The 18,771-nt window shown below is 31.9% G+C and overlaps 1 protein-coding gene across 3 annotated transcripts in view; it reads left to right on the top strand.

The window, feature by feature from the left end:
- Nucleotides 1–2,901: 2,901 nt before the first annotated feature.
- The window catches only part of LOC124426029, a 72,424-nt gene continuing 56,554 nt past the window's right edge, over nucleotides 2,902–18,771 (top strand). The window contains exons 1-3 of one of the 3 annotated variants that reach the window (XM_046967232.1): nucleotides 2,902–3,056; nucleotides 5,571–6,986; nucleotides 11,681–11,923. In XM_046967232.1, coding sequence (XP_046823188.1) covers nucleotides 6,749–6,986; nucleotides 11,681–11,923 — 481 coding nt within the window. In that variant the 5' untranslated portion in view covers nucleotides 2,902–3,056; nucleotides 5,571–6,748. Of the gene's footprint in view, nucleotides 3,057–5,570; nucleotides 6,987–11,442; nucleotides 11,609–11,680; nucleotides 11,924–18,771 lie in introns of those variants that run through there. The other 2 variants (XM_046967233.1, XM_046967234.1) reach the window with 2 other exon arrangements.

The following is an 18,771-nucleotide window of genomic DNA, read 5'->3' on the forward strand; positions in this document are numbered from 1 at the left end:
TATGTACCTTTCGGTCTCTTTCGGTCATTCATATTAAGTATTTTTATCATTGTTACATATATAATGAACTATAATATATAATGTATTATATATTACTTTTGTAGCTATGTCTTGTCCTTTCTCTCTCTCTCTCTCTCTCTCTCTCTCTCTCTCTCTCTATTTCTAAAGTATTAATCAAATAAAATAAACAGAGATAAAGTATAATTCAAATTTATATTATATGAATAAGTTTACTCAGATATATGTAAAAAATAAGGATAAAAGAATTATTAAAACTAGGTCAAATTATATCAAATCTTTATCTCTTTTCTTTTGAATTTACTTAACTCTTGTATAAGTTTTATTATAAGCATATGAATGGATCCTTTTTTTCTCCTTTTTCTTTCTCTTTTTCTCTCTTCCTCTTTCTTTTCCTTTAAGCATTCTTTTTCTTCAAAAGTAAGGTGTACTTAAGAGTACACGTTGAGCGTAGATAAGATCTAAGAAGTAACGAGTGGACGAGTTTAACGACTTCTAATAACATCGTTGCTACAAGTTAAAAGACGAGTAAGCCGGTAGTATCTACGGTGGTTGTACTCTTAATAATGGACAGTTCAATTATCTCTCTACATTCTCTTTTTCTCTTTCTCTCTCTCTCTTTTTTTTATCATCACTCATATAATAGTTTACGCGATAGAAACTTTTATTGTTTCTCTCTCCTCTCTTTCTCTCTCTCTTTTATGTAAATTTATTGTATAATGCGATAAAAGAAGTGTTTTCGACGAATTTGCGAATTCATTAATTCTATCTCGATATTCATTGAAATGTATGAAATCATTCGAAAATACGAAGTTAAAAATCAAAATTCGTTCCCTCCCATTTTTACTACTACTATATATACATCTTACAATTTGAATGCTAGAAACGAGCAAAGCAGAAAACTCGTAAACTTTTTTCCTCTACCCACTACCAGCACGGATTAATAATATCGACACTCAAAGCTACTTTAATTAGGAATTTTCTTAAATTTCTTCTCATTTCCTACGCAAGGAGGAACAGAATATTTGAATAATTCGACCGACGAAAATAGCGTTAAGTAGAATGAATTTCTCAACTACGATTAAAATTTTGCAAGATCCTCGAAGGAAATGTTCTCGTTGAGAAGTAATGAGATCGATTTTTACCGTGAGAACGACGTGGCTTATATAGGATGCTTTTTCGTTCAATCTTCGATATTTTTGTAAAGTCCAGGAAAAAAAAAATAAATAAAGACAGGAAGTAAAATTTGTCATTCAAACGAATATATATTTTGATATTATCGTTAAAGATTGATTTCTTTGATTTTTTTGATTTTCATCGTAAAAAATTACAATTATTTAGAAAAAAAGTATTATTTAAAAAAGATCACTATTGCAGAGAATATTTATGAATGACAATAAAATTCTCATTAATACTGCAATATCTTTTTTCTTGAATATCATTACTACAAAGGTTTGTCTCTTTTTCTAAATACACATTACAAATTCATTACAAAAATCACTAAAAATTCATTTTTCGTAAAACTAACAATAGGAATTCATTTCATTGAATAAGATGTCATCTGTGGGATATTCGAGTAAAGATCGATATATATATATATATACATTGATACAATTAAAATAGTCAATTTACTTTAATAGACATTTAATAATACATATTTCATAAAATATGAATTATTACAATAGATGTATATTATATTTTATACATTGGTAAAAGAAAATAATAAGATTTAATAAGAAATATTACCGAGAAAATTTTCTCAATGTTCTTTTATTAAACAAGCATATCTGGCACTTTGTTATCGCAGGAAAGTCACGTTTCGACGTTCCGCTAAGATTCGCTTAAGTTCATTAACGTAAATTAGAAGATATTTCCAAAAGAGATGACAACTCATCCCTACCATATCCTCTTCGAAAGGGTATAAGAAGGAATGAAGGAATGAGATCTTCTCGAAGTACTCTTATCGTAGATTTTACACGTCGTTACGTTCTATGAATATGTCGTGGCAAGTCGTGTACAGAGTTTAAGATGGATAGTTCCTTGCGAATCTAAATCCTTCATCTCTTTATATTCTCTAGGAGCCATCCCTGAAAGGTCCTAACGAAAATTCAAGTTAAGTTCGAAGGAAACGTATTCGTCTAAGTATATAAAAGAGAGGCTCTTTTCTAATGGTTCATAAATGAAATGAAATACGGGATATCGTTCTATATAACGTAATATTGAAATGCTAAATTATTGAAAGTAATTACTGTTGTAATTAAATATCAGTCATTAGTAGAATTCGGTAAAAATGCATGGGAATTAATAACTGCGGTTTGAATACGCCGTGTGTCCGAGAAATAATCGCAGTAGAACGTTTAAAAATTTTAAATATGTCGTATAATAAAATCGGAACATTTCTTTTTAATTTACACAAGAGCAAATTGCGTGTAAAGCATTCTTCACTGTAATATTCTATAAACGTATTATATTTTGCATCAAATTGATTTCATGTAATTACATTCGTATGAGATAAAACAAATTAAAAAAATTAAATACAATAATAATAATAGTAATAATAACGAAGAAATAATATTAATAAACAAATAAATAAATAGTAGTAATATCGGTCTGTATCGATTGATTGTTTGCAATGAATTGGTCTTATACCGTAGTAAAAAATAAATAGAACATAAAGTATGTGTACGTTAATACATATATATAATACGTAAACGGAACTCGCGTTCATCGGCACGCTACCTCCGAAAATAAAAGTTCGAAATGAGCGTGGGGCGATTTAGCTGGCCGGCCGGCAGCGCTGCGTCCTCGAAACGTTCCCGATTTAATTTTAGAAATCCTCCCCGCCTTCACCCTTGCGACCTTAGTTCTATCGCGATGCCGAAACACCACGGACGCGAATTCGTCGGAAGATAAAAATTTTCTTTCATTTATTCCATGTGTTTATGCCATATGTTTTAAGAACAAAAAAAAAGAAGAAAGAAACAAGAAAGAGGAAAAGAAAAGTATAAATTGAAAGCAAGAAAAAAGATTGGAAAAAGGTGAGAAAAAAAAGAAAAAAAAAAAAACAAGACAAAAACTGCGAAAGCGAAGAAACCAGTGAATGGAATCCTTTTATTTTCTTTTTCACGAACTTTCTAGAAATATTCAATAACAAAGGATTTCGTATGAGCTTTCTTCCCGAAGTAAAAGAATTAAACGTTGTTTTAGACGTTGCGACGCGATGGCGTCGCTCGCGAACTTCGCATCATAAACTTTGGAACGATCGAAAATTTTCCAAGAATATTCTATATACTTCACGACTCTAACGTTCTTTCCTCATTTCATCGTGTAATTTTCTCATCGTGATTGTGTGGTGAGAGGTGAAGGGGGAAGGGGCGGAATTTTTCTCGCGTAAAATGTTTTTCCCCGTTGTTGCCGATGGAAAAGGAAGGAAATCGAAAATAGAACATGATACGCAAATGAGAACATTAGCATCTGGCGAAATTTTCTCAATGAAATTACTTACTGACGTTTTCTGCATACGTATTTGTGCATGAGTGTGTATATATGTATGTGTACGGTAGTGTATGTGTGTGAGAGAGAAAGAGAGAGAGAGAGAGAGAATAAGAGAAAGAGAAAGGGAAAACAAAGATAAAGGTGCAAACAAGCGACAGTTGATTAAGAAAGACGTGTTATACCAAAATGAAACTTCTTGATAGTATTCTTGTTCTTGATAAAAAAAGAAACTTTCTGTTCTGGAAAGAGCATTGAAATAGAGTTACGTTGAGTTATGATGAAAATTAAACATAAAGAAAAAGAAAAAGACAAAGAGAAATAAAAAGAGATGCATTAATTAATGTCAGTTCAAATATTTCCGATGCAGTATTGTTTTAAAATATAATTGACGTAAGAATTGTAATTAAGAAACAAGGAAAAAGATATTCCTCGTTAAAGAGTAAAGAAGAGAGGAGAGAAAGAGAGAAAGAGAAAAAGAGAGAAAGAGAGTGAAAGGAGGGGGATGGAACGTGTTTACAAAGGGATTACAATAATTTTTTGAAATATGTGTCGAGTAAGTAATGAAAACTTTGTTATGACAAGAGTGTAGAAGAGGAAAATTTTATCGTTGTTTCTTCATTTTCGACGCAGTCATCGAATAGCTGAATCTCTTGTGATATCCTAGATTCAACCAAAATAACTAAGTTACTTCGTTGGTATGCATTTCGTTGTAAGAGATCCTCGGATGATGTTGAGAAAATAAGAAAGGATAGATAAACGGTAGAAAATATTTTCAAATTCGTGACATTGTAAATATATATGTGTATGTATGTATGCATGTATATATATATATATATATATATACCTTTTAAATCGTCTCGGAATTTATTTATTTAAAAAAAAAAAAAAGAAAAAAGAAAATTCCAACGCGATTTAAGTTAAGACTTTATCTTTAATATCGGAAAATGCTGCGTAAATATTTCGTAAATTTAGTTTCTCTCAGTTTCTCGTCAATCCTCCTTTCTCATTTTCTCTCGTGCGAGAAACGAGAGGTAGAGAGAAAAGAGGAAGTTTAACGCGAACGTTTTCGAAGTTTGTTAGGCAACGCTTAACGTCATTCCTAAGTTGGAAATTGCATTCGGCTATATTCGGAATACTAGGTATCTGTACTTACTTGCTAGAGTTATCGATGTATGTATACATGACAGACGATATCAAACTCTACCGGAAATTAAAATCGGTATATATTCCGTAATTAGTACGTCATTAGAATTGCGTATTTGGTTCGTTTCTGTTTAGTGGATTTATATCAAGCGACGCATCACTATCTCCATTTTACATTTACATGTATTTAACGCCATCCAGTTAAATATATATATGTTACAGAAGATAAGTACGACAGGAGAAACATATTTTGACACGTAAAACATTTTAAATATAAATGTAAAATATTTTTTCACAATTTTATATATATATATATACCACATACCAACATACCAATTAAAATATTCTAGAGTGCTCATTTATATGACTTTTAATAATAATTTTTCATTACTTAGTATATAATTACTTAGTAAAATATGTTTCATTCTCCGTTTTGTTACAATTTTATTCTAACACGTTTTATAATATAGACCGTATTAGAAATTTTCAAATTCTTACGAAAGTACTTTATCGGAGAATCGAACGTTGTATAGAAAAGGAAAGAAAGACGATCTTATTTCAACACAGCAGGAAAGAAAGAAAGAAAGAAAGAAAGAAAAAAGAAAAGAAAAAAAAGATAAATAAATAGACATTCACGGGTTGGATTTCTAAGAAAGTCCTTTCCGAAGCTCGTAAATGGAGCGTAAATTCGAAGGATGAAGTTATTCGTTGATCGTTTGGAAAGATATCGTTTGTAGGAAGTTTAAGTGTGAGAGAGATAAAGAGATAGATAGATAGATAGATAGATAGATAGAGCGAGAGAGGGAGAGAGAGAGAAAGAGAGAAAGAGAGATACAGAAAAAGAAAAAGAGGGGGAGAAAATACATATACATATGCATACATAGAGATAGTGGACGCGTTTATACGTATTTTAGTTCGAAAATAGAGTAGGCGTTTGAGTGGTGTTCCTCTTCCCCGCGTATGGAGCAACGCATACGTGCGTTCACCCTTGTTTGCACCGTCGCCAAGAATATCGTTGAGAGCAACGTCGTCGAAAGTAACGTCGTCTTCGGAACACGAGGACGCGCAAACGTTTTCAACTTTTGAACGAACGTGAACGGACGTAGTCTCTTGTGACTTTTTTTCTTACAACGACGGCAACGTCAAAGTCGTGACATCGAGTGTGATTTTCATTTGATTTTTCGTTCACGTTATCATGACTCTTTCTGTGAAATTGATATAAAAAAAGAAAAAGAAAAAAGAGAGAGAAAACGGAAAAAGAAGAAAACTTAGAAGAAGAAAGTAAAGAAAAAATAAGAAATTACGAATAATAGACGTACAAAAAAATGGACTTTGTTGATTGTTCAGTGAAAAAGACATAGAATGATGATAGATATGAAAAAAAGTGTTTTGATTTCATCGTAATAAATTCTGCAATTGAAATTTTGAATTAATAAGAAAATCGAAATGAAACGCAAATGAAAAATGAATTATGAGAAATGGTGTAAATTATCATCATCATCATCGTCATCATCGACAATAACATTTTCATCATCCAGACCTTAGCGAATTCTTCTAAATTTCAATCTCATAAGGGAGAGAGACAGTATTAGAGTGACTTCCGGTGTTCCGGAAACTAAAAGGTTCTAGATTCTAATAATAAAGATACTTTTATTTCGTTCGGCAACCATTCGTAGAAGTTATCGTGTTAACGTTGATACGAAGTGAATTGTGACTTAATTTGATTTTATCATCAGTCCAACGTGAATTTTACTTCATATTGATAAAATACGATTAATTCAAAATAATTTAACATTATTATATAAATTTTTATTATTGATTTTTAATGTAAACGATCATGATTATTTTTAATTTTATTTTCATTTTGATATATTATTAGATATTAGCATTGGAAATAAAGTTTGCAAAAGAAATTATTAATTAAAAAAAAAAAATATATATATACGATTTTTAATAAAAAATAAAAAATAAAAGAACGTTTCTATTTCGATAAGAGGAAAATTAACGATCGATTTAAGATCGATTGATTTCGATCAGTATCGTGCAATTTAATGCTAATGTGGACGAATTAAAAAACAAATTGTTAAAACAAATGTCGAAGATGCTTCGTTTGGAGTTACTTGGTGTTGTGCTTCTCGCTTGCACACAAATTCTCACGGAACATCGTGACTCACGTGAAACTCGTGCACCTTACATCAATTATCCGAGGTATCATCAAGAAAACTTGGAACCAGTGACAAAAGATGTTAAAATAAAACATGGTCGATTACGTGGGACCGTAGTCAAGCCGAGAACCAATCACGATCTTCAGTTAGTCGACGTTTTCCTCGGTAAGTAAGTAATTGCATGCATCAAATTGAAATTCTCATTTCAACTAAACATTTCTATTCAAACGATTCAACAATTCTATTTTGTATCAATTTAATGTTCAATACGTATATATATATATATATATATATATATATATATATATATATTTCATTAATCACTTTATACAATATATATTTCATAATATCAGGCTTTGACAAAGCTAATAAATAATCTCTCATTTTGATAATATTTATTATTATAAAAATATTAATAATTATATAACAATATCGTAAATAAATATATACGTGTGCGTGTGTTTGTGTGTTTGTGTGTATGTGCACATAACTATATTATCATAAAATAGTAAGTTATTTATTATTTTGCGATATCGAATTTTAAAGATAGACTCTGTCTGATTCTCTTCAATGTATCTATCAGCATATATAAAAGTCCTTTTAAACTCGACAATATCTTTGAAAGCAGTACATCCTTGTACATAGCTATAGCAATCGAGATCGCGTTCTGCTTATCGTATATAACGGAAACTAGAAGGAACAGCACCGTTTCCCATCGTGAAAGGACGATATATTCTGTGAACCGTGTTGATACGAACATAGCTTGGTACGTCGCAAAGCCGTTCGTCATTGATGGAATATTCACAATTTGAATACCAGACCCTTTGAATAGATGAGATCGAGATCCTCTGAAAATCGGTAAACGTTTAAATCGTCGACCTCTTTGAAACATCACCATCAGAGAAGTCTTCGTCCAGGTTTATTAATCGTTCGTTAAAATAAATACGACATTTCCCATAGAAAATGTTATCTCTTTTTTATTCACATTATAAAAATAATTAATTAAAGTTTCATTGGATTTTTACATTTAATCGATTTTTTTTGATTTTAAATAACAATGATATCCTGTAAATTGTTATTATATAATAATAATAATAATATATATATATATTTATATATATATTTAAATAAACGTTGCTCTTAAGAAAAATGAAAAGTAGAGAGAATAGGTTCGAAGACGTCTTCCTTCGACCACTATGTTTCAGAAACTAAACTCGACAATTACGTTTCAATAATCAAACTCAACGCGTAATATGTATGAATGTATGCCAAAAAAAAAAGAAAACAAACAAAACATAGTTAAAAGTAAGAACATGTAATGAATTATACGCAGTATACGTTTATGTTATCACGGTCTCTTACTAGGATAGAATTGATTTAAAAGAAAAGAAAAGAAAAAAAAAATCGAAACAAATACTTTAAGTACGCGCGATTTAAATACAATCGTACGCACTATCGTATTTTTGCCAATAAGTTTTTCTTACTACTCAATCGTTATTTACAAACTCAATATAAATGAACGAATAGATCTGTTGATTCTGCCTGTCTACGTGAGTTCAACGTAACGATTAAATCGTTGAAGTAAAAAAGAAGAAAGTACTTTTGATGCTCTTTGAAATTCTACGAAAGCTTCTTGAGAGAAGGATGGAAGTAAAATTCGGCTGGGTTAGAGGATCGTAATAGTGGAGTTTCGCAACATAGTTCTCTCTTTCTATCCCTCTCTCTCTCTCTCTCCCTTTCTCTCTCTCTTTCTCTATCTTTTAGCAATCAGGATCTCCCTCCGATGGGATTCGATACGCCGTTAAAGAGAACTTCGTTCGAAAGGCGAAACTTTCCACGAGCGACCTCCCGCGTTTGATCAACGTATCCGCACGGCTTTGAGAATCCTGATACGTCGAAGGATCCAAAAGAAGAAGCGTCCTGGGTGTTTCGGGAATAGATACTCTCTGTTTCCATCTTCTTGTATGCCTCTATCTCTCTCTCTCTCTTTCTCTCTCTCTCTCTCTCTCTCTCTCTCTCTGTCTTTCTCTCTTTTTCTCCCTCTTAAAAGAGAGTTCTTTGCTAACGTATATCCGAGTAAATGCTTTTAAAAGTGCCACCCACGTTTCCGAAACTTCAACAAAAGTTTCATTCTATGCGAAATCTATATAACTTTTTTCTAGTGAAAATTTTTCATTTCAAAAGAGAATCAAATCTGTGACGTCCCAGAGGTACCATTGTATATTTTGCCGCGAGACATAGAGCAAAAGTTTTGAACGAGATGAAATTGAACGAAAATCATTGTACTAAAATCGTCGTTTTGGTTATTGTAAAAAAAAAAAGAAAGAAAAGGAAGAAAAAAAATAGAAACTCTTCGGTATTTTTAAATTTAAAAAAAAAATTTTTTCTCTCTTTTTTTTCTTTTTTTTTTTTTTATTTCAATCTATCATTATTCAGATACAATCATATTAATATGAAATTAAAGTAAATAAATAAAGTGTTAAGTAAATTATGTGTGACTAATCATAGATATAATGCTATACAATTAAACGATAATGCAATATCATAAAATGTTCATAAGAATATGTATTATACATATATATGTATATATATATATATATATATATATATATATATATATATATGTATATGTGTATGTGTGTGTATACGTGTATACATATATAGGTATGCAAGAGATAATTAAATATTTTATTTTATGTAAATATATATATACCTATGTGAATACTCGCATGCTAAGTGCCAACGTATATAATGATAATGAAAAAACTTTCTGTTACCATACCGCAAAGCTAATTATGTAGGAAATAATTACGATGATATAAATATTAATCGATATTGTCTCACACAAGGGAATTTCACAATTACTGTTAACTCATCGACAAGAACGATGAGAATTATTCTGCATTTCGAAATGTCTATTCTATCGAACGACTTCTACAAAGGAAATAGTTACGGTTGAAGTTACGCGCGTGTTTTAAACGGCTCACTTGAACGGACGTGCATTCGTGGCCGTTTTTAATTTCCCGAGTGAATTTGAAGTTGCGATGGAAAATACTTCAACTTTCACAAACAACGAAAACTCTCCTATCACCAAAGTGAATTTCGCAAAAGCATGATCTATTGCGAATCTCCATTCGTTGTAGGTAAAGTTGGTGACTCGAATCCAAATACAATATGTTTTTTGAAATGTATGTATATAAGTTTGTAAACTGAATCGGTTTATTTATTATATATATATATATATATATATATATATATATATATATATATATATATTAAAAATAAACATATAAATCGACGTAATAATATTCAAATATTCAATATATTTTGTATGAATGGTTTTACTCTTTTTACTTTCAATCTCAATGTTTTTTTACAATTTTTCTTTTCCATTTTAGGAAAGAATTTATTATAATATATTTTTATTTTTATACCAAATGACTATTACTAATATATCAAACGAACTTCATAATATTCCGTAATATTTGCTTCAATTATTTTCGAAACATCTGTCCAACATAATTTATGTTCAAACAAGAAAATATTTATAAAATATATATATATATATATATATATATATATATATATATATACCTTTCTACTCTCATGTAATTTCGAAACAATTAAAAGTGAAACATTTCGAAGAGATTATTTTTATTTTTCAATGAAAATACGAGTCCCACGGGTACATGTAATTTCAAGCGAATAATCAAGTTCGTTTACCTTTATTTGCTTTTTGTATTACGTGGCAACAAAACGAAGTAGCAGATATTTATTTGCCGGTAAATCACGAAGTAACGACGCCTCCGGCTGGCCATTATTCAAACGTGTCCGAATTCTGCCACAGAGCAGCTCTTCGCAGTGTATTGAGACATGAAAAATTCATCGTCACGATAAAGTCCGTTTGCTGGTCGATCTATCGATCGGAGGACAAATAAGTACAAACGCTCAAGCCTGTGAATGAGCTTTCGGATTTGATGTTGCATGCAAACAAAAGTGTCTACGCGTTGTATCCTATTTTCTCTTTTTTTTCTTTGCTAGAAGAGAGAACTAAAGAAAGATAGATATATAGGTAGATAGATAAATAGAGAGAGAAAAGAACGTTTTCAATGTGAAAGAACGATTATCACATTGCACGTTCATTCGTTTTTTCTCTGAGCGAATTTCAACTATAAATCCGGTAACGACGATCCATACGAAAAAATTTATCATCGTTATATATGAAAGGCTATATCACGTATCTCGGATAAAATTTACTAGACACTGTCAATGATCTTTTATATATAAAGATCAAAGAAAGTATCGTATTATTTGATTTTGATCGGTCGATAATAAAAATCATTTAATTTGATATTAAATTAAGGATAGGATCGATATATCTTCTTTATTGTTTCAAGATATTTTTAATTTATACGTAGTAATAATTATTCATATAAATGAAGCGGAATATTTTCTATCTCAGGAATATAAAAAAGTCGTATCAACTGGTGATGGATTATTTATTTTTTGTTTTGTTTTTCCGTAGAACGTACACGAACGAGGGAGGAAACAATTTCGTTCGTTTGATACACACTTGATCGAGAACGAGGTGTCTACTTTTACTAGGTTTCTAATCGATCAGAGAATACGTTTGAGAACGAATCGAAAAGAAAAATAGATGGATAGACATAGAGGTAGAGATAGAGATAGAAACGGATACAGTGGCAGAGATAGAGATAGAGATAGAGAAAAAGATAAAGTGAGAGAGAGAGAGAAAGAGAAAGAATCACAAATTAATCGGTTTGATGGTACGTTCGAGAGCAATGCTGACAAATCGACAAGTCGAAAGTGTCGAACTAAATTGTTCAACTATGTTTCAGGAGTCCCATACGCCGAGCCTCCAGTCGGCTCGCTCAGGTTCACGCCACCGAGATCACCGCAACCCTGGAGAGGAGTACGACAGTCTCTGGAATTTGCTCCGGTTTGCCCGCAAGTACTACCGAATCTTCGTGACGAGGTGAAACCAGCACGCTATGAGTATCTCGAGAGGCACTTGCAGTATCTCAAGAACCAGAGCGAGGATTGTCTCTACCTCAACATCTATGCTCCACATCAACCAGAAGGTAAGTTTTTTTTTTCATTTCTCTATATTTGAAACATTTCTGGTAGCTTAGAATTTTTGTACGAATTGATCCTATTTTTTTTTTTTTTTTTTTTTTTTTTTTTTAAATAGATATTTATCTACATATATTGAATGCGTTATTCTCATATAATTGAAAATATTACATGTAAAAGTTAGTTGAGCGATATAGAATTAATTTATTTTTGCAGAGTTTTTCCATTGTTTATTATCATAATCGATTATTCAAGGATTTACTTATCCAACCATTCTTTCCTATATTTTATTAATTCGAATAAAAGAGAATATTTTAGAAATACATTTTTACCTTTTTTTCTTTTTTCTTTTTTCCTTTTTTTTCTTCTTCTTCTATCTCGTAATCAAAGCATTTATCTTTCATATCTTTTGAATATAAAAATGTTAAGTTTTTGCTTGCCCATATGTATGTATGCGTATAGAGACGCGCTGTGTTTAAAGAAACTAAAGGGTTCGCTTTATTCTGCGTGAAGGAGATAAGAGCTTGCGCATTAATCATAGCTTATAAAACTTTTTCGTAGATTAACTTAATCCCGAATCTATGCAGCCTCGAAAGCGTTGCGATTAATAAAGATATCTCGAAGCGCACGAAATCTTCTCCCACCATTCTCAAATTCCTATGCCACCTCTCCACCCACACCCTATCATATCGAAGAAGTAATATCAAGCCTCAGATAGTAGCGAATTATTTTCTCGTTTGTAATCGATGAAGCGAAATGCTATGGTATTATGTGGATTAAGTATATATGCCAAGCTGGGAAGTCGGGCATGAAAACGCACGGTTTTGGAACGAAATCCAAAGAAAATCGGTATTATAGCGAATTAATTGAATAACGAGGCGTAAGTAATTAAGATTCATTAGAAAAAAATTTTTTTATTATTAACCATTTGCATCTAAAACGTCATTATTGGAAAATGTTATAAATCGGTGAAGATGAAATTTTTTTTTATTAAAAAAATTTAATATCTGTTGTGCTCATCTGTATGATATGCCGAGAAATTTTATCCGATGATAATTGAATTAAATTGATTTATCTGTTATCGATAATAGAGTATGAAATGTTTCCTTTTTTAATACCAAACAGAAATTCTTTTAAAATTCTCATAAAGATCGAACAATTCGAAATATTCGAATGAAAATTCTTTTAAGATTCAAATAAATTTTTTATCATAAAATATTTAGAAATTTCTTATTATATTGTTTCGCATTACTTAATACTGCCAGTGCAAATAAGGTTTTGCTATTCTAATATTAATTGTTATTCCACGATAACACATGACTTTCCGACAAGATGCAGCCACCATAGCTGAGAAAGCGCGAGGCACATTTGAATAAAATTTAATGCGCCGTTTTAAACGGAGAAACGCATGAACGTGCTCGACGGGCGTTCTCACGGAGAGAATGCACTTTAGGGTAATTACAACGTACTTTATGCCAACCGCGTTCGACAAAATTTAGAGAGATTTGCTGTAATTATTTCGTGGTTCTTTGCTTGTCCGGTTATTAAAACACGATAAGATATTTATTTCTATTTCATCGGTCGATAAAATTTTCCACTTCCTTCTTTTTTTTATTTTTTTTTATTTTTTATTTTTTTATTGTAATTGTTTTAACATTCTTTATATTTCTATTTTTTATTTTCACGAATCATTTATCTCTTTTTTATATTTCTTTTTCCGGTCTCGAAAATTTATCTTTTATTACAATATATTTTTTCTACTCCAATTATTTATTTGTACGTTGGCAGGGTACCCCCGCACGTATGGCCAACCATTAACGAGTAGGTATTACAGTTATCAACATGGATTTTCCAATATTTAAACCAGTCAGCGTGTTTGTTCCCAGTTCTCTCGGTTGTCATTGCAACATGAAAAAATTTTACATCGAAATATCGACATGTAACGGATAGTTTTATGGTTGCCGTGTTCATATTCACATGGCTGAGGGATAAGGGTAAAGGGGATCGGTGGAGAATGATCGAAAGAGGGAAATGCATCGAAGCTATGCGGTAGGTGCTCGCCTAGACGAGCTTCATTCGCGATCCCCGTGGTTCGTGGGTCGTACCTTCAAAAGATGAAAAATGAAAAAAAAGAAAGAAAAAAAAAGATAAAAACGAAAAAAAAAAACAGAGAGGAGGAGATGCTAGTGGCCGCAATAGATACGCCTGTCTACTTCGCGAATCGATTTTCATTTACGTAAAGGGCTCGAGCGAGGTCTCTGGGCTCTGGGCTTTTATCGGTAATTATAGGAAGCATTAAGAGTGTCGATATCGGTAGCTACGCTTTCATTTTTCTCATTCCACTTTGTTCTTTCTTTTTCTCTCTCTCTCTCTCTCTCTCTCTCTTTTCTCTCTCTTTCTCTATCTCTAGGATCCTAAAAGGATCTAATTAAAGGTAGTCTACTGTGGTGAGGCGAATTGCCAATTAGCGGCGAGAGTAGTCTTACGTTCGAATCGAAACTCGTTCTACTCCATTCGTTCGTTCTCTTTCAATCGTTGAAGTATGTCTAATATAAGAGGTCTCCTTCTTTTTCCAAGGAACTTCGTAACCAGTAAAGATATTAGACGAACTGTGAGATACGACAACTCGATGTATTTTATATACTTTTGTAAAGAAAGAAGAAAAAAATATTAACAATATGATAATATATGATATTGGTATTAATATTGAGGTAAAACAAAAATTTTCATCCATGTCCAACAATTTGGATAAATTGTATCGGGGAACTTTAAAGAAACAAAACAAAGCAAAAAAGAAAAAAAAAAAGAAAAGACCAAGAAAAAAAAAAAAGAAAAATAACGAAGGAATAAGATACAGCTTAAAGAATCAGCCGGTTATATCTCACGCGCATTTATCGAGCCTCGCCAAGTTGTAGTTCAACCGAGAAATTTTCTTTCTTCCTTTTAAAGCAAAAGAGAGAGAGAGAGAGAGAGAGAGAAAGAGGAAGATCTTTCGTTGGAGGAAGACGACTTTCGAAATTGCTGAGATGACGGGATAATTCTGCGTGGAAGAAGATGCAGTTTGGGGAAAGGGGAAGCCTTAGAATAATTTAATTCGACGTCGGTAAACAGAACTCATTCGTCTCTTCCGTCGGAGAGCGAACGTGTGTTCCGTTCGAACGATAAAAGAGAGAAAGAGATAGAAATGGAGAAAAAGAGAAAGAGAGAAAGAGAGAGAGAGAGAGAAGAAAGTAAGAGAATCGCGATGAAAGATGCGCTGGCGTTGCAAATAAATTGGAAGTGTCCAGCCACGGGTTAAAGGGGCTGTTTCGCGGAAGATATACGCGTCCTCTTAAATATTGGATGGTGAGCCTTGCTAGGAGAAGATGAAGAAGGAGGGGAAGAAACGTGAGAGAGCTTCGGAGAAGCCGCTTTCCACTTGTTCGAGGCATCTCAGGCGCCCTTCGGAAAATATCGGGAAATTCATTAATACGCGATCTACGGGTGTAACATAGCATCGTATAAATCTTACCATGAGACAGAATTTACAGTATCGTGTAGTTACGCTGTTGGTTCTATATCGTGACGTTATGTGTGTATGCGTTCGAGGGCTGATTTGAACTCTCGTCTTTCTCTTTTTCATCTTATTTCTTTTCTCGCCAGGGTTTAACCTTTTGTCGATATAACTCCATCGATAAATATCGATTACATATCGCTATCGATAGCATCGATATTTCTCAATATTTATCGATGTTATGGGGGATTGTATATACATTGAATATGTGGAAAGTATCCGTAAATATCGATAAGTATGTATAGATATGAATGATAAACTTTTGGTTTATTGAACGATAAAATTGTCGACCTATTATAAAGAATAAATTTCATCTCTTAGTTATCATATAATAGATATAATACTAACGTAATATAATATACAATATGATACCATTTACTCGTTGAAAATAATAATACCGTGTAATAATTATAATGTAATAATGTAATAAATTATTTCAATATGATTATTACAATGTTAATCCTCTGCATATTCACGCAAATATTATAGTATGCTATAGTAATTTTATAAGAGAGAATATCAATGGTAGTACAGTCGGAGAAAGAGAGAAAATCGTCGAAAGCTCGTGGTCTTCTTCTTAAAACTTTCTTCAAGCACCACTCCGTGTACCGTTTTCGTTTCAAAGATTTTGACCCTTCTATCTCTCTCTCTCTTTCTCTCATACACTATCTATCTTTATTTCTCCCTCTCTCTCTATCTCTTTCTTTCTCTTTTCCTGTAGTTCCATTCCTCTCAAAGGATCGCGGAATGAGATCCGTATATCCTTCAAGTTCCCTTCAAGACGAAGATGAAACCACCGTTTTGTAGTAGAACAAAAAGAAAAAAAGAAAAAGCGATGCTATGCGAGAATCGTCTTACGTAATAATAAAAGTTTACATGGCTATTAAAAGTCTTGAGAATTTCAATTTGATACGTGCGTGAATGTATTTGCATGTATCTGTAGATAGATTGATGTATAAATTATTTTATATGGAAAATAACAAATTACTTTAGTGTCTTCTTTTTCTTCCTATTCTTTTCTTTTTTTTTTTCTGTAAATTCTGGCCCGCATCTCCCCAAGGCCAATATCTAGAATCTAATTAACCACAGATGATGTAGCAAAATGATTGTGGAGTACCTACCTCTGTTACAGAGAACTCGAAATATGCCCACAATTATGGCGATAACATCGGTGCGTGTCGGCATTATTACGTAGCCGCAAAATGTATTTCGACTATTTCGTTCGATGTGTGAACATTATATCCGTGTATGTACATAGAATATACGTACGATTTTGTACAACCGCGATGACGTTTAGCGAAATAACGAAAAGCGTATGGTTAACCCTGCTGACTTTCGGCTACCCAATAACCTACGATACATCTACGTTAATATCTTTTACCAATGGGAACAGGAATAACTGATTTTATGATGTAAATGGGGCTAATTGCAATGACATTGTATATTTACGAAGGGACATGAAATTTCATGTAACATGTTAGCATGTATGTACGATTCCGAGCTGTCATAATATTTGTCATCCTTTTGAATCTATCGTTATGTTATATTTAGATAAAGGATATATATTGTCTATAGGAAATATATTACATATAAAATGTTATAATATATTAATATGGATAATGTTGATAAGGAAATTATACTTATTCATTTCAATCGATATTTATCGTTAATGAAAATTAGATAAATCTTAAACGAGAAATTGTTTCCTATTTCTTTTTTTTTTTTTTTTAAATAAGGGGAGAAAGAAAGAGAGATAAAACTTTACTTTCTACAAGAATAAAGATAGCTATTCGCATATACCTACGTTAAACTCTACTTCACAAACCTACAAATTCTTCCAATCTCTTCTTTCGAGTTCACTCGCATTCAACGGATGCTTTCTTAAAGTTCAATCATTTCCGTCGAAAATGCCAACAGAGAATGTGCATGACAGTAGATAAAGATGTTTGCTGAAGTTTCCTTCCAAGCGACCACGTTTGAAGTCGTAGTTGTAAATTGCCAACCGCATGCGAGGACGGTATACATTCGAAAAATAACCACCGAGGAGCTTGCCTTATACAAAGTTGAATGTAAATGATGTTCGTCCTAACATTTCCATGAATCAGGATATACAATAAGAAGTTAAAATATTATAGCTATCGTAAAATACATATATATATATAGAAATTGATACATGTAAAAAAAAAATATATATATATATATATAAAGTACATATACATATATCTACACGTGCATTGTTATTACTATAAATAATAAAATGATATATAATAGAATATAATAATTACTATGATCTATATAGATGTATATATGTTTGTACTGTTCATATGAGATATAATTTGTAAAAATTATTATAGATTTCATATATGTATGAATAATTTATATTTAATGGAATAAATTAATAATATAAAAATAACTCGTGAAACGAAACGAGCACTCGAACTTTCACATACATACCCTACGTATACATACATACACTATGTGTTTATATATTTCTACTCTTGACTCTCGTTCTCAAATTTTCTTTATTCGTCTCATTCTCTCTGGTTTTATGTGACAACGCGCAATGCGGCACCCATATGGTTCTGATAACGACGTTATCTGACCGAACTGTGTTAGGTCGCGCGTGTTACCGGCACGTCTCACCGGTTATTATTCTCGGCCGATCGCTGCGCATTGATTTACTATTAATCGCAACTGTGGAAAATCAAATGGTGAAGATTACGAATTTCATACGCGAAATAGTATTTCTTTTTTTTCTTTTTTTTTTTTTCTTCACTCCTACCGAATTTCCTTATTACGATATTAATTCTAAATTATTCTGTGCAAAGTTCATACGATGATCGTATTCGGTTCGATGAAGTTCATTATAAGAGTTTTATAAATATAAATCATTTATTTTTCAAATAACTTTGTTTATATTTTTTATTGAATAACAAAAATTTTTAGATCTTGTTTAATCTCGAATGGATCGCCGATTCTTTACGATTCTTATGTTTGACGAGGATAATCAATTTCTAATGGAGAAAGAAATAAAGATGGAAAGGAAGAAGGAAAGAAAGAAAGAAAGAAAGGAATAAAGAAAAAAAGACGATAAAAAGTCGTCGTAAAGGGAAAAAAATAAGAGAGTAGTAGGGATGGTTGGAAGAAGTCGAGTCGTCATCATTCGAGAAAGAATTTCGGATCGTCAAGAAGTTCGTGCCCGTTAGCTCGGTCGTTACTTGAAAGCACGTCATGATGAAATTAGCTTTGTTACGTCAGACGAAAGCGGTGCGTACCCTACCACTCTTTCTCTCTGTTCTTTAC

Source organism: Vespa crabro, chromosome 8 (assembly GCF_910589235.1).
Source record: "Vespa crabro chromosome 8, iyVesCrab1.2, whole genome shotgun sequence".
NCBI classification, from domain to species: domain Eukaryota; kingdom Metazoa; phylum Arthropoda; class Insecta; order Hymenoptera; family Vespidae; genus Vespa; species Vespa crabro.